The 18,128-nt window shown below is 38.0% G+C and overlaps 1 protein-coding gene across 3 annotated transcripts in view; it reads left to right on the top strand.

Moving 5' to 3' along the window:
• The window catches only part of LOC105221678 (uncharacterized), a 57,095-nt gene that overhangs the window by 11,960 nt on the left and 27,007 nt on the right, over positions 1-18,128 (top strand). For 2 of the 3 annotated variants that reach the window (XM_054228428.1, XM_054228424.1), the window contains exon 2: positions 12,810-13,213. In XM_054228428.1, coding sequence (XP_054084403.1) covers positions 13,144-13,213 — 70 coding nt within the window. In that variant the 5' untranslated portion in view covers positions 12,810-13,143. Of the gene's footprint in view, positions 1-4,500; positions 7,159-12,809; positions 13,214-18,128 lie in introns of those variants that run through there. The other variant, XM_011198826.3, reaches the window with a different exon arrangement.

The raw sequence follows: 18,128 nt of genomic DNA on the forward strand, positions 1-18,128 counted from the left end.
CACGCCTATTTTTGATTCGTAATTTCGTAAGATTTTTAGAGTATGGCTCAATTTCAGTCAAAGCGGAATCTCACCACATGAAATGAAGGCTTATTAGGTTGAATTGAAGTCTACGATAAGCATATAAGCAAAAGCAATATATTTTATTTTATTAGAAATTCTGATGCCCTAGTCATTGAACAGGGTCAGATATATAGCTAAAGTTACGGGCATTGCATGTTGCAATCTGCAGTTAACAGAAATAAATACGATAACGGAACTAAATTGAATTAGCCAAGTTGCGGAGCAGTAAATTCTCAAGCACATTTGCTGACGTGCTTGCAAAAGGGAGTTTTAACGCGTGGAATAGTGGAAAAGATGCAAACATGCGAGGAAAGATAAGCATATATGAGGGCTACAGCAAAGAACCCTCATGTGGTGCATACACTTTTCAGCAGTCAGCAGTCAGAAGACTGTCTGTGCATGTAGGAGTAAAGTTGAGGCCATTTGAGGAATAACTTACTCAGTATACGCCCCAAGTCATCAGTTAGTCAGCCAGGTAGTCTGTCAGTAGTAGCATTCAACGCGCTCATCGCTCGGTAATGCGATAAAGATCTGGGGTGGAGCACCGGAAATGCGCTTGCTCCACTTTCAGCGCGTTGAGGAAAGAAATAAACTAAAGAAAAGGCATACGAACAAGATAAATGTCGAAGGGTGGGAAGGTGCAAAAATCTATTTGCATTCAATTTAAATTTATTAAGCACAAACACAACAGCACACACACAAATGCACCTAAACATGTGACCATGTGGCCCGGTCAGCGGTCAGTTCTAAATTCTCATGCAGAGCTTGCGACTAGAACCGCCAAAAGTAATGTAGTCTCATGAATATATTTCGCCAGAGTCGGACAATTCGGGAAACGCGATTCCAACGAAATAATTGCTTACCATAAATCGTTGCCTACCGCAAGGCGCTGGACGGCTGGACGAGTGAATATGTGCGATTTCGCTAGTTTTCAATGTGTAACCATTGATTCAGTTAGATGCCATTGGCAGAGTAAACGGTGCTCATGTCTTTCTGATTGTAATTGTAGATAATGCTTGTTTCAGCGCCGCAAACTAAAAGCAATAAAGAGGAATTTATTTCACACACGCCCATTAATACTGGGACTCATTATCTTCAGAGGCACGTGTAAGTGTAATCACAAGGCAAATCCAGGTGAGCGCAAGCAATTAAATCTTTCGATACTTAAAAACACGTTGTGTACTGATGCCTCTTACCTACCGTTACCTACTGGCAATTGTGAAGGATTTTTCGACAGTGTTATTGTCATAGTGCACACATGCCAACATGCAGAGTATACTTCTTTGTTAGACGAGACTTTCTTGGACCAATGAAATTGGTATTTGCTGTTTTTACTCAGAGCGTATTGTGAAACAAAATTTCAAAACAATTTATATAATGATACAAGTTTTGTTCCACATATAAAGGATTACTTGCAACAATGTGTCGCAACCCTGATGATATATGTATATAATATATAGAACTTCTGTTGAAAAAAATCCTAAAAAATTTCTCCAAAGTGACAGGTGACGTTTTCTATGAATTCTTACAATGAGAACAGATGGACGAAAAATTGAGGGTAATAACTGTGGGCAAGGCGTCTGTATGCTTATTTTAAGATCCCACTAGGAGAATACATTTGGCATGACTCTTGTTTGGCGTATTGGATTTCGTTAATATTTTGACGAAACTTGCTAAGATATAAACCGAAAGAGAAGGAGTAAGTTACTCATTCTACATGTGTTACAAGATTTATCTAATAGATTCAGTTAAGGTCTGGAGTTGTCTTCGCGAAGCTTCGGGAACGCATGGAACTCAATAAATATATAACAAACTTAGAAGATGACTTATGCGTTGACGTTTTACGGAATAAATCGTAACTTAACTTTTATTAGCAACCTCGTAGCGCTCGGTACGTGTGTGTAAAGTCAGAAGCAACTCTCTGCATGGCACACAACACATGTATACGGACCCTTCGTGGTTGTAAAATTTATGTGAAATCGCGTGTGCACCGATTCCCTGCTCATTTAGCAAATGTTGCGAACAAAAGTTTCTCCTTCGTGTGTATGTCGCTCGCAAAGTCGTGTGGCCACGTCCTCTTCGGCAAGTTTTAATGCCTAAGCATTTCATGTATAAATCCTCTAAGCCTATTCTCCCATATTCTCCCACCTGCAGCCATCTGCGAGTATGTTTATGCGTGTGTTTGCGCATTCGGAATTGTTATTTTTATTGTACGCGCTAATGCGAATGAATGTTTTCTGTGTGTTGTCGATGTTGGCTTACGAGTTTCTACGTACAAGTGAAGGCACAGCAGATTTATCAGGTGTGATTTAATGTTGCAAATGCCAAAGCGACTTTATTTACTAATGAAGAGGATACAACGCATAATTCACAGAAGTTCCCAAATTGGGTTGAGCTCAATTTAATGATCACATTTTGTATTTGATTCTTTTATTGGAAGGATCAATGGATTCAAAAGATAATTAGGCGTGAAAGTGCTGGATAACAGAAATTAAATATTCAGTTGAAGAAAGGGCTCCATGGAGTGTAAACGATATTTGTCGGACCAGATCTTGAAGAAGACTTATTTAATATTGAATAATTTAATACTGCAGGAAAGAGCGAGAGAGAGAAAGAGAAATGGTTTAATTTGAGAATTGTGGGATTCTCCGATACTTATTACTACTGCTCACCCCTGCTCGCGTGTGTCTCCGCGTAAGATGAGAAGTAGACGGGGTATTTATGCAAGCCTAATTCGAAATTCGAAAGGGTTGCCGTTAAGTCCTCGCTTCTGAGTCAAAACACTTTTGATACTTGTCCCTGGCTTGAGTTCAAAATCTTTCGGAGCATTTAATCATTTTGAAATTGAATTGAAATTATTATAATACGCTCATTTAAATCGCGCACAAAACTGGCGAAAATTTACGTCGATGTCAATTGGATTCACGTGTGATTTGTGTTCAATTGAAAGGCTGCAAATTGCGTTCGCTGCAACTCTGAATTGCAAGTGCATCAAATTATTTGAACGAGTGTTTGTGCGCGCGTGGAGCGCCCTTTCAAGTCTCCAAGTCTTTGCAAAGAACGCAAAGGTAAACGTGGTTGTAAGAAATGGTGAAGGCAAAATCGCAAAAACAAAGCGGCAGACGCGCTGCAGCTCAATTGTGTGCTATAAAAAAGTGTGGGAGGGCGCTAACCGTGCGAAGTCAAAAAACTTTTTGCCATAAATCATGAGCGAGTTTTTGCTTACGACGCTAGCGAACAGTTCCTTGCACACACCCGCTTCAAAGGAATGCAGAAAGTTTTTCTTTTCGCCACTCATTTATACCTGCTGAGGTGCGTCATTACTAAAGGGGGAGAGTCGTAGGAGCCGTGTGAAGTGGCGTCGGTTCATTTCTGGTGGCCAAAGGGAGGTCCCTGGTTTGGTGGCTGCCTGGGCTGCTGGTCTTATGCGATTTTGAGAAACGACAGCAGCACTTTGTTGAACTGATAAGTGTAATTGCGCAAAACTTTTCGGTATTTATTGTCAAATTTCTCCACAGAAAAGTGTTGAGAGTAAGAGGAACTTTATCCGCACAAAAATTCCAGAAATTTAAATTGTTAAACTCTGCAGTTTTACATTATTATTTTTGGTGCTGGAGAGATGCTTGAGAAGAATAATAATAACTTAAATTTATGAATTATAGATAGTGTCATTTCAAGCTCGATGACGCACTTAGAAATGTCTTAGTTTCTGAACTTCTGACGCCCTCACAGGCTAGCACTAAAGTTTTCCCACCTTTTCTCGCATTATTATTAAGGCTCTTATATGAGCTATAGCGGATTGGAGTTTAAACAGTGAATATAAAAAAGATGAAAGTAAGTCTCAAAGTGGACACTTTTGAGGGAAGTGGAAAGAAGCACATTCTTGTAATATTGCCTAGAAAATTGGTGCTGAATTTGACGAGATAAGGTGACCTCATGTATGCTCAGGCATATAAGCTACACCAACCCAACTTCCATCAGTTAATGTTTGCGACAAAAAAATCAGCTTGCTAGAGCTAATTAAAGATCAGCATTGTGGGCTGGCAAAATGTTATTAACAGCTTGTGTGAACTGCAACGTAGGAAGGCATCATGCGGGTTAAGGCAGTAAATATATTAATACGTGTGCTTATAATAATTATGCCCTTAGTTTATCTAACTATAAATATTCGCTGTTGGTTAATCCGAGATAATAGTCTAAAGTCCTAAAGTAAACTTGAGAGGGTGGAAAAGTGAAGAACATTGATGTACAGGTTTTATATATATTACGCATAACTTAAAATGGGGGGCTTCAAATGCAGAAACTACTTTCTTTCGAGAATTTACATAAATTATTTTCATAAGAAACACTTCTTTTTAACTCCGTCTTATCACGTTTGTAGATTAAGAGTAAACGTTTACATCCCTTCACGTCTACTTTAAGGATTTCGTAAAACTCAGTTGCGAGAAGGTGTCAATGAGCAGACCAAAACAAAAAAAAAAAACAAAAGCTGAAATGTTTACGAAGAAGCCAAGACAGGTTCGGTTAACTGAAAACTCTGACTGACTTGGAATGTAATTCAAAGAATACAACAACAAATTTCAATTTGTTCCAGCACACGCTGTTTACTCGTCAAAGCTGACAAGGCATGAACAACATGTGGAATTGTCAGTGACAAAGACAATACCAGCATTACCATTGACAACGATAGAGCACAATTTACAACAACAAACGAGTGACTAAAAACATTTATCTAAGCAACAAAGTAATGCGAAAGCGAGCGGTGAGAAATCTTCAAGCCGAATGCGAAACAATTGTGCCGACATGTACGCGATTAAATTATTATAATTATTATAATTAAAAGAGCAAATCATTCCAAAATTCTCAGTGGGCATAGTGGATTTGAAGTACAACGCAGCTGTTAGAAACAAGTTACATTGGGCTTGGAGTAGGGGGAGGAATAATGTAGGCTATTTGCCTCTTAATATGAAAGATACTCGTGTTTAAACAATAACAAATACAACTGTGCCTTCGATATAAGTATTTACACATATTTTGGAAAACAGAAGTGCAGATCTCGTCTTAATAAATATTTTTTTTGCAATCGAGTAAAGAAAAATAATTGAGGCCGAACTAAATTATATAAAGTATCCGGCCATGTGGGTCTTACATAAACATATTCAGCTTAAGTTGAAACCTCTTTTGCACATGAGCAAGAGTCGTGAACGCTGAAGCAGGAGTCAATATATTGGGTAGTCTAATACTTGGACTTGTACAACACTTTAGACTGTTATTTTGATTACATCTCTGATATGTTTGCTTTGCTGTATGCCTTATCGCCGTGCAGCTGGTTCAGTTCGTAAGAGAAAAGAGAGTTCCGAAAACAATGACCAATATGAAATGATTTTTTGATGCTATTAGAAATGGGACTACTATTACAGTGAAACTGTTCATGTGTATATCGAGTGATTACTTATTTGTAAAATGTCTTGATTGCCCATAGCACATTTATTTGGCACAACAGCAATGTTAAGCTACCGAAAAATGTCAATTAATTAGCAACATTTTTTGGCAATAACATACAAAAACCATGGACCGAACTGAGATTGAAAGAAGAAATCCTGTTACCAAAAATATCAGCTGCAGCCTTACAGTGGTCAAAGAGGTAAAACTTCACGGATAAGCGCACGAAACTGTGCTTCAAATTGGCTAAAGTATAACATAAAGAGAATCAATAATCGCTTAAGAGAATAAGAGAGCACAATAAGAAGAGTATAACAGATGCGGGGAGTGTATTATTATGCGTAATAGTTAAGTAAATTGAATAGAATTGTTTGATAAAAGTGCTTTATTTATATGTAAATATAAGTTTGTTGTGTTTTTACACCTGAGAGCCGTACTCAATCTAACGCATCACTTCGGGTCACCTGATGCTCGATTTAGGGACACGCTCAAAGCTTCAGCGTTCACTTGCAAAACACGTGGTTATGTGTATGTATGTGTGCACGTCGTTAGTCTACTATGCTCTTCGTCTGGCGGTCGTAGGCAGCGAACTCTACGACGCCGAAGGGATGAAAGTACGCCGCGCTTTTCGACCACGCGGTGACGAAGGCAAGCCAACAGCCTGGCAAGCGACACTCATCGAAACAGTTTAAGCTCGAAAATCCTTCCGAGAGGATGTTGAAATATTACCGACGCGCTTGAAACTCAAACGGTTCATATAACAAACATTGTGTAAATAATTCATTATGGAAACAAATGAAGAAGATAAATATCTGAATGAATTTATTAAGTTATTCTAACAGAATTTACATTTAAACAAATATTCAATACGATTGATATAAATGTTAACATACGCATGTTCAAATATCAAGTGTTGAACGTTTTGTCTGTGTATTAGTGATGTTTCAAAAAGTTAGAAAGCCGAACACGCATTCAAAGTGGTGCAAATGGATTAAGATGTGATTACTTTGTTTGAATAATAAAAAGTCTTGGCACATGAATGTGAAAACCAGTTAAAGGGAGGGAAAATAAAAATTCGACAAATAAATTTGAGAAAGCCAAGTAATAGTGTCAGATCGATAAAGTGGTGACAATCGAGCACGTGTCCATATTGTCAACTGTATGTCACCCATTTGTGGATTATATATATTGACGGCCAATATAATACATCTGGAGTTATAATTGGTATGAAGTGGTGAAACATATTCAATGTGATCGTGTAAATATACGATAAGGTGAAAAGTGAATTGCAAAAACAAGAGTGATAAACAAAAAGGAAAAGGTTTTGAGAAAGTGGTCCGAAATCATTTGCGAGAAGTGAAAGTTATAAACGATATTTACAATTATAGTAATCTTGAAATTAACCAATTTAAAAAATGTTTACAGATAAATGGGTGAAGTGGTAGTAAACATTGTTGTAAAACGTATGAAGAGTGCAAATATATATAATATAAAAGCAACAATCGAATATACTATAAGCCAATAGCCGCTGCCACTTTCCGGACCCCTTTGTGTCAATCGATAACTCTGGCTGTGTGTTGAAGATTTCACCTACTGAATCAACAATTTAAGCAAATACGCATAATTTGTTATCAAAAGGCGTAGCTAGCATAGGTAAATACAAGAATCCGAATTGTACTTTTACCTTTCCATATTTGTGTGTGCTTTATTTGTATATACATATAATAAAGGTGAGTTATTTGTTATCAAACACATAATTGTGTATTGGATAAAATTCTGAAGTCATAGATTTTCTTTAAGTATTTTTTATTACCGTTATGTTAGGTTACAGCCCCAAAAACTGCGCTTGTTTTATTCATTCATTCATTTATTAATAGCCGTATTACATGAAACCACATTTAGTTTACCTCCATACGAGTATGCTGTCGCCCTAACCTCAATTACAGCACAGGCTATTCAACGTTTACTCAACAACCATAGTACAAGGCTGTCTAAGTTTATATGAGCTTGTTAGTGGTCAGATTCACAGAGCCGAACCGTCAAATGTTCGTGATGTTGGCCATATTTATATTGTTTTCAAAACAATTATTTGGTGTTACTTTTCTAACTGCTATTTATTTACTTTAATGCGTTTAAACTCATTAATCAAGAGTATGGCCCTGTCTTTTTCGAAGTGATGTCTTTACTTAAATGAGAAAAGAAATTCCAACATTGTCAGTTTTGGTCGTGCTATGTACTGAAACTATATTCAGCTGGAAGAGCAAAGAAATGAGAGAAAAACATATTTGTCCTCATAAGCTAAAGCAGTTAAGTATCTGACATTAGAGTTCATCCGATTATTTCGCATCGGTAAATATCGGCCGAAAATGTCAACATCGGCTCGGAATCGACATCGGCTCGGAATCGACATCGGCCATATTCGGCACTTCTTTCTCATGTCATTCTATGATTTATTTTCTTGATTCTTTTAGAGCTTAAAATATGAATGCTTCTGTTCATCAGGTTGATACAACTTTCACTGAACAAATCATTCCTAGCAATAACAATAAAATATTAGGTCTAGTAAAAAAATATTTATTACTTTTGCATTAATTTGAGAGTTCTATTTAACATGCGATCCGATGTTTCGATTTCAGTCAAATATGCGGTTCAAAAACATTAATATTTTTGAGATAATTTCATATTGGCTCTCTCAGTGGGAGAGTAGATATTTGAAGTCTTTTTCTTAGGCGAATCATTCACCACATACTGGAGTTGGTAGTAATTACTTGTCGCCAGGTCGGTTCATGTAATTAATATGTTATTGTAAAATTACTACAAAAACATTACCGTTCCCCCTTTTTTTCAAATTGAATGTAAAACCAACGTTACTGGTATTTGTACGGGAGAGTCTCAGTAGAGTTTTGGCGCGTTCTGTTTACCGAGATCTATTAATACGGTTGGGATGTAAAACATAGTTGGAGGTATTTGTTTTACATATTATATTCAATTAGTGCTCTACCACCTTCCTTTCCACGCAAAATTTAAATACGCGAGGACTCGAATCTCTCTTCTCATTTGATTATGTTATTTGATTATAATCTTCGAAACGGTTGAAGAAACATTGGTCTACAAAAAGCTGTAAAATCGTCGCGAACTGACCTATCATTATCCCATCTCAAAAAATAATCTCTGGCAGCGGAAGAAAGTAAAAAGTGTCAGTAGAATTCAGCAACAATGGATAAAACTTAAACTCTGAGAGTTGTGCTTCACGTTGAATAGAGTGTAGTATTTGTGTAGTTTCTTTGGAGCTCTGTGCTTGTTAAGTAATAATTATTGAAAGGATCTGTGGCTGTGAGCTGCTTTTCGCTCAATTCACTATTTCTATTATTTTTTTACTGCAATTATATAATATTTCCGTCTGTACAAGTCAAAGCCGCAAGAGCACATTCAAAATTCAACTATAGAAAATTAAGTGCAATTAAAAACTGAAGTGCAGATAATTCCAAGTCGATCTAGAGGACTGGTCGTTTAAAAGGGGCGACGACTGCAGTACTTGTACAATAACTGCCTCTCTGCTGGTCATCAGTTGAAGAGGTCAAGAGCCACGATGAGGTTTGGTTTGTGATGGTTAAAAGGGATGAAAAAAAAAATAAGCGAAGGATTTAAGGCAATGGTTGTGTGTATTGCCTTGACTATCGCATTATTGACTGTTGCTTCGCTCGACTCTATTTCGTATTTCTTTTCTTATTGTATTTACGTATTGCATTGAAATCCTGGTGCAGTCGTACCCTACTTTTAAGTAGATGCTACAGCTAACTTTCACTTGTTATCGACAACTTTGGCATATATACTTATTGATAACTTGGTAAACAACACCTCGCATTATCGATTCGTCTCACTGTGTTGCAGATTCACTGCGTATTTACCGCATAATCAAGCAAAATTTGTATTTCATTGGTGAGTGGGAGAGCACTTCCCAAGTGGTTGAAGGCAGCTGACACATTTTTAATGACTCTGACACTTTGGATATTCGCCGCAGCCTGTCGTGATTATCTTGCAACAAACTCACACAGTCATGAAAAATACATTAGCACTGTGTTGCAACAACGAACTAGCGGATAGTAACATTACATTGTGTTAAATAAAGTTAGGCTGCCTTGTAATATTATATTTAGTATAGTAGTAGTAGTAACTCTTGCCTTACATAACGGTTGCTTTGAAAACTACCAAAAGTCCAATTCTCTTCAAGGAATAACGTGAGAAAGATCCAATTTATAGAGCGCCACATTGGACCTTGGCAGCTTATCTTTCAACGACTGCGCCAGAATTTAGACCCACCTTACTAGTTTTCTTTAGTTTTAGTATTACCTTTCTCACTATTTTCTCTCTTCATGATTATCATGCTCAGGTTGCACAGCAGATGTTACCTGTGGCGCCTAATGGATTAGTGTTACAATAAACCATAAAAAGCGAATGAAACTGCACTACAAAAACAACAATGTTTCAAAATGTGAAAGTAAAATAGACTGCAGTCTGTGCGGTGTCAGGAGCTACCGACCTCACTCCCACAGACACTGGCGATAGTAACAAAACAACTTGCAACATTTGTGGCTGCTTGGCAGGTTGTAATCGATGCCATTGCCGCCGCTTCTTGTGAGTGCTCTGTGTGTGTCAAGTTTGGCGCGATGGGCGCCAAATTATTCTTTTATTACCGTAGCATCTGGGTTTGACTTTTAAAATTCAAGCTGTCTAGGTGTTGCAGTCGGTTAGCGAAGCTTTGTCGGAATAAATAGTATGATTTTCTTGTTTCGGAAAATAAAAGTAAAGTCTTTGTATTTTACTATTCGTTAACGTGACAAAACTCTAATAATTTCCAACAATTTTCCGATCAAGCTCTGCGAATGAATCTTTCGAAATATATTGGTCCAAATTTTCCAAAATATTTCGATTTCGACGTAAGACCCAATCTCTCAAAAAAATCTTTTGGTCCAATTCCCAGATTTTTCGTATATTATAATGAATGTCCCCAAACATATTACTTATACGCCACGAAGGTGCTAAGTAGTTCACAAAACTCGCTTTATTTCTTTTTTAACTTGTGTTCAGATCGTAAGATTCTATGGAATTCTACAAATGGCATTGAATAGTAATTAACGATTGGCCCGTTATAAGCTGCTTAAACGTCTTTATTGCAGTCTAAACAACTTAGAGCTATGTAAATGTGTTTTGAGTGCGTGTTAGTTTGTGTTTAACTGTAGGCAGTTTCAGTGGAAAATAAAAAGTCAAGATCTGCTCTCAGCGCTAAAAACGCTTGCTTTGTAAATATTGCCTCATTATGGAGACACCGTTTCGTGTGTGCTTTGCAAGTTTTATGCTCAAGCTTGTGCAAATAAAACAGTATGCACAAGTAGCGGTGCTGGATTATTCTAGAATGATTTTCGAATTAGCCCTGCCGTATGTTTGTCACGGCAGTTGAATGCTCATGAATAAGCTCACAGCCTACTTCTGTATGGTTATGTAAGAGCGAATGCTCTCGAGTGCCTGAGCGCTCTGAAATGCACATAATAGTTGCTGCACACACATATGTCATGGGCGCATGTTTATGTAAGCGAAGTTGCCGCCGGTGGCATTGACACGGTCCTCAAGAGATTTGTGTAGCGAGCAAATGTATGTATTTATATCTGGTTTTTATTTTTATAAGAGCAAGTGGCCGTCACACGATTTTCTGTGCGTTGCACTTTTTTCCGCTCATACGACGGCTTGTGCATATATTTTTACTGCTTTTTAAGCAGAAATCTAAATAGTCGCAACATAATGCAAGATAAATCTTTATGGCAAATAAGCAACGAAGCAAAGCCAGCAGACAGCAGCTCGACTTTCTCCTCTAATCCCACCCACACTCAGATTCATTCAAGTGGATGTAGGCGGTTTGCACAAGCGATCCACCAGTGAGTAGCTCGAAAAGGCCTTGCCAGCTCAACTTTCGTTTTATATTTATGCATTTATTGTGTATAGTATGTTTGTATGCACACAGAGCTCTGTTGCTCTGAGCTGAATTAAAAATACTCAAGAATCCTTGAAAATGTTGCAATTACCGCAATGTGCAACACAGCACTTGCATCAGAAGGGGAAAATAAAACTTGGAAAACAAAACTACAGTAATCCTGCTGCAGTGGAAATCACTGTGTTGTGTAGATATATATATTTTCACATTTGTCTGTGCGTACATAAGTATATAAGCGAGCAATTCATATTGTGCGCAAGCAGCCATGTGCATATTACCCGCTATCAAGCGAGCTGCCGTCGGCTGCTAGATATGGATATTGCAGGATGCTGCCTCGGTTAAATGCTGCCAGCGTAAATATATACATATTTCTGTGACAGTCTCACCCTACTGCTGCTGTTTAGCAGGTTCTGTTGCTTTCTTTCCATGCCATCGACATCAGAGCCGTTGTAGCAGTTGCCCCCTCGTCACATGTAACCTAACCCATCCAAATCTCCTCCTATTGACTTCTGCGTCCCCCTAACTGTGCGTCGAGGCCAAGTTGTGTGATTATAGCTGCCGCAGTGCCACATTTACACTTTAACCTGCAACGCATCGGAGGTTAAATACACGCCAGCAGACTGGCTCATCACTGCACAGGTTAACCCCTTGGCGCCACGTCCCTTCAGTTCACTGCAGACCCGCGCAGGAAAGCTGAGCTTGGCGTTGAGGCATTCGTTTCCGGTTTTGTGCCAATGCTTTTGTCTGCCGTACTCGACGCGCCTCTGCTGCAGTCCTTTTATTGTTCTGGCTTGTTTTGTGTGCCATTTGCGGCGGCAGGAAACCTATTGTTTGCATGCGAACGATTTTCACATTAAACATTACTCTCGCCACTGCTTCCCTTATGTTGGGACTCACGTGGCCTCCTCACCAGACGAGCACAATCATCGTCGCTTCCTTCGTTTTGCACTCATCTCTTTTACACTTGTTTTTGTTCTTGTAATTATTTCTTAATTAAAGTGTGCTTTTCATTAAAGGACCAAATGGAATATGCAATGAGGAAAAAACTCACAGCTTCCTAAAATTAATGCGCCAAATTGCACTCTCTGTAGAATCGTCTTGGCTGAGCGATCCTGAAAAGAGAATCTTGAAGTACTTGCAAGTACAATTTCGTTTTGTAGGATGTAAAAGTTTCCTTCTATAGTCAGATATTTCTTTGAAAATGTGAAAAAGAAAAACCTTGAAATACAAATACAAATTGATGGTACATTATTATGATTCAGTCTAAATACCAGTTGTTGTTGCTGTTTTACAAATAATTTCCTTTCTATTGTTGCAGATATTCTTGGAATTAATGAGATTGCCGTGTACTCCATGAACGAACCTCTGCTCGGTTAAAATAAAACGCCAAAAATAAATTTCCATCCTCTCGTGATTTCAATGCCACATTCTGTTGTCACGAGAAGAAGAACGTAAATATGTATAAAATAATCGACTCCTGCGTCGTAAACATCAGCGCAATTACAAGCGTGTTTGGCAAAGAGAGTAGAAAAGCTAAAACTGCTCGCGACTAAGGCTTGGTATTTCGAGCATAAACATAAACATTGACACAGCGGTCGCGACGTGCGGGGTGTGAAGGTACACAAATTGCTGTCGCAAATTAAAAGGCAATCATGTTGATGGATTTCTTGCGTCGCTTCGGTTTGCTCTTCAGCACCCATTTGCTGCTGCTCATGCTGCTAGGTGAGTGTGCGACATTACATACATATCTACATATATTTAATATACATGCCGAAGCCCCAATTACGTAAAAACATTCATGGGTTATAATATAACGATATGGAAAGGGCATATTGTTTTATTTGATTTTAACATTAATGGATTTTCCATGCATTTAATAAAAACTGCGAATTTAAAATAGTCGGGCTACTAGATTTGGTTCAATATTGATGAATATTATTGAATTGCTAAATTTGATTAATTTCCTTAAATTTGTGCATATTTGTACCTTTGATTTTTAATTACAATTATTTGTTGCATGAGTTTGGTTCGGAAGAGTTTTTGGAGCTGAATATCTAGCATTTTATGTGGAAATAAGTGCACAATTTCCCTTAATAGTCTTTATTGAATTTATATTACACAAACTCAGGCAAAATATTTATATTGCATTCCTTTGGTTTGCAAGCAATGAGAATTTTCAATTAATTTGTGAGTGAAAAGTAAACCACACAAGTTGAAGCAAGGTTTGAATAAATCTAATTGGAATATGCCATAGAAGTTCTAATAGGTTTTTCAAATAATATATGCCAGCTATGTTTGATTTCTTTTCCTTCAGTATTATATTCGCCCTCCTCTCCGAGCGATTACTAGACTCATCACGATCCCCAAGCCACGGCGGATTGCCATTCACACTCTCCGTACTTTATGAGCGAATAATTATGGTAATTTCGCCGCGGTTGCACTTCGGATGCGGAGGCAGCGGCACTACCAGCGGGCACCAGCCAGTCTACCGGGTGTCGAAGGCCGTCATGGCGTGCAATGGCCTTTGAGGTGAGGCGACACGCCACTGCAGCGCCTCCTGCCGCTTCGCGTTCTCGTGTTTTTCCTTTGATAATTCGTGTTGCTGCCAATTCGGTGCTTGGGCTTATCGTATATTCGGAGCACTGTAATTTGCTAAATTGCTTCCAACGCTCTCATTGCGCGCGTTATTTTTATTGTGCGTGTTGTTGATTTGGCAAAATTATCACCGCTTCCAGTCTGCAATTAAATTTTCGACATTGCACGGCAAATTTCATTTAAGCGCTCAAATGGGAAATGAGTATTCCGAAAAAAAAACCGAAAAAACAGTAAAGCCTCTTAGCTGCGTGAGTTGAGGTGCTGAGGCAAAAGCGTAAGCAAACAATTTATTATGACAATTATTTCGTCATCTGCTCGAGAGCCGCTGCACGCGCTAGACTTCAGCTGCTTTTAAATGCTGCCTTCCAAGTCAGCAGCTGCTTTGGAGTCACTTGCGGGAATTTAATTTTGTCATTATTACTCTCTTTGTTGTTGCAGTTAAATCTATGGACATATTAAAATCGCCTCTTTACGACTTAATGTTTCAAGTCATAATTTCGAAAATTATGGCGCAGCCATTTGGCTGCAATTTTGATTTAATACAGTAATTTGATTACATTGGAGTAACTGAGGGATACTAAAAACCAAGAAGAATCGGACAATATTAGGCTGGCATGAATAATTAATAAAAAACACAGCTAGAAAAAATATTTTACTCAAAAGAGTTCCGCAATTCTACAGCTACAACATAATGTTCCAATAAATATATTGCTGCAACACATTTGGAAATATATTCGGAGAACAATACTCAAATCAAACACCAGCAAATTCATAAAAAAGTAAATTATCCGCTTGTAAATTATTTATCACAAAATTAGTGACTATTGTTGGGGATATTTCCAAAATAAATGCCACAGTTTCATTGCGCTGTAGCTGATCAGAGCGCTTCCCTTTCTAATGCACCAACTAAGTGCCGCTATTTTCCACACAAATCGCTTTTAATTAACAGAAATTAAGTTAATTTATTGTAGCGTACTTCGGCTATTTCTCACACAAGAGAGCACCTAGAGGACAATTAAGGAAAAGTTGAAAGAGCAAGCAGATACGCGTTAGCAAATGTGGTGTTTCATTCATTCGAATAAATCTATATTAATGTGAGGCTAATTAGATAGTCATTTATGCAGGAAATCGTATTTCCAGCGCACCAGTCCTAGGGCAGTGGGAAACTCAACTCCCACTCATGTGAACATGTCGAACTTTAGTCAGAGATAACACGGAAAATGTGTGTACACATTAACCTGGCACAATCGTCGCGTTCATGAGGCCAATTAAACATAAACTCCGCTGAATAAACGCCTAAACGCCATATTTGAAATGTCGAATGTATGTCCTTGTATTTATATGTACTAGTCCAAGCGCACAAGTTCACACTTTTATTTCGGATTAATGGCCAGCGAATCATGGACGTCGGGGAAAAGAGCGAACAGGGGATAGAAATTCGAGAATTCCAGGAACGTGAAAATAGCCAAATAATTGCGAATCAATAGAGAATTTGCATGTTAGCGTGGTTCACCGACATAACAAATATTCCTCGTAAAATAAACTAAATTTTACAACATAAACTAGTTCCCATTAGCGGCAACCAGTATGATGCTAGAATGCTGTGTGTGCCTAATAGCATAAAACCAGCGCACGAATTGGCAGTAAGGTATTTGTTGCATTTGGGATGGTCAGAAATCAAAATTATGTATCGGATAATACTTAGAAATCGGATATTTTGACTAACATAAATATAAATATAGCAATGCAAATAAGTAAAAATAGCAGAAGTCAACAAATATTCTCTACATCTCTTTTAAAAGACAAGGTCAGATTATCTCTGAAATTTCAAAGCTACCCTCTTACCGACCTTGTTGGACTTGGATACTCCTTCATCGCGATCATTGGCAAATATTGTGTATAACTGCGTTCCTTACCAAAAGTTCGATTTTCCAGAATACCGTTGTATTTATTTGGGAACAGTTGAGTCGAAAAATCAATCGCTTTAGACCCTTGTTAGTGGTATGACGGGTATAAAAGTATTCACCAATAAAAACTTCCACCAGGAAACAGTAGAGCAGCAGAGCAAATAAATATTAATATAAAAGTTTGCTGCGGAAATGCCAGACCACGTTAATGGCTGTATACACGTTGATATATGTGTGTATGTGTGTATTTATGTATTTATGTATATTTTTCCATTTTATGTGGCATAATAGCGCACCGAAATAATAAAAACACCAGTCGAGTTAAATAATCAAATGCGAAAGTTAACTCACATCACACTCCCGCTTTTGCCACTCCTGCCTCTATAGTCACGCACATATAAACATATCATTAAAAGCGGGGAATTGGGTGGGTCGCACGGGGCGTATACGTAATGTGAAAAGTTGTTCGTTCACTTCTCATTAAACACGAATACTTAACCGTATGCATTAGTTGTGTTGTTGATGCGATAACACTATAAATTTGGAAATGTTCTCGCTGTATTATTTCTGTGTTTTCTGTGTTGCTGTGTGTCGAGTATAGCTTTTGATTAGTTTGCAAATTGGCTTATTTTTCATATTTTAATATAAATGCGACAAGTACAGCAGGGATCTCTATACTAATGCATGATATGGTAAGTTCGAATGAATATCTAATGAACCGTGCAATTGTGAACAGGTAGCAGGCAGTTTTCGATACCAATTATATACTAATTGCTGTGGTTACTAGACAACAAATTATTATTATTTTCATTTTACATGAGAACTAATTATAAATAATTAATCTACTAAATAAGAGGCGATGGCTATTACTACCTTATGGTAGCGAATGAATATTTTTACTTAAATATCTTAGGTTCTAACTTAGTCAATGTAATGGACGTTTTTTTTGGAAAAGAACAGTAGGAAGTAGTAAGAAGGACACATTATGCATTAATATTTCTCCACATATGCGTCTTCAATTGCCTTTTATCCTCAAATCGATTTACCTGCACCCAGAGTAACTCATGGGACATCATGCAAATGGTTAGTACGCTTGCCAACTCAAACCGGTGAAAAATTAACAAAGCTGGTAAACTTGGCGGCACTGCACCTTTCAGGGTTTGACATGTGTCACAAAAATTTACCCTTTTGTTGTGTTTCTCTTTTCAAAGCGTGTGTGCTACGCGTACATAACCACATATGTAGGTATTTAACAAGCATGACATAGCGTTTGCCAGCAAAGAAGTAGCAGCTGTGGTAAGTTCGCATGAAAAAAAATTGCGATGACAGAGCAACGTAAACAGTGAACTTTGAACACAGATGTGGAGATCCTTTCCAAGTGGTGGAGCAACTACTAGCTAAGCGGTAATAAACATTGATGGAAGCTAAAACCTAAATATTCAAATTTTTATATAACTCGATGCTCACTACTATATACCACGTAGGTAATCCAATTTACTCGAACAAAATTATTTATTTTTAACTCAATATCACTGGGGCATCATACTCAATGCATCATCAAGTTATTGACAAGCACTTACATAGGTCCATCTGTGCAAAAAGTTTATACTTCGCCCGTGAATATAAAGTAAAACCGCCAACAACAAAGCCGCCTTCATGCCGCACATTACAACTACAAATGTTGCTTCACATGGTGCCCGTTATATGTATAACTGTCTACTGTTAATATGTGCATGTATGTTTTCATATATGTAAGGGCACACAGACTGAGCGGCCTCATTCATAAATCAAATTCGCCCCGAAAGTGTGGCATTTGTCACCGAGCGAGCTATGCATTCACACATGCATAGTTAGGTTGCGGATACCGCAGTAATCATCCACTTGTTCAACCCGACAAGATCTGTGTTGCAAATGGAAAGCCATTACACGTTCAGTTTAGTCCCAACGAGGCCGCAGTTAGAAACAGGGGCCATGGACAGCATCAACATCCGTCAAAGCAACATTACTCATTATCAGAGTAGCAGAGGAGAGGATTGCCACCAGGGCAGAGAAGTCTTGTTGATGTTGTTGCTTTGTGTTTTCCCCAAAAGACATAAATATGTCACGCATCCATCCATCCGCAAATTGAATTGAAA

The sequence above is a fragment of the Zeugodacus cucurbitae genome, chromosome 2 (genome assembly GCF_028554725.1).
Source record: "Zeugodacus cucurbitae isolate PBARC_wt_2022May chromosome 2, idZeuCucr1.2, whole genome shotgun sequence".
Taxonomy (NCBI): domain Eukaryota; kingdom Metazoa; phylum Arthropoda; class Insecta; order Diptera; family Tephritidae; genus Zeugodacus; species Zeugodacus cucurbitae.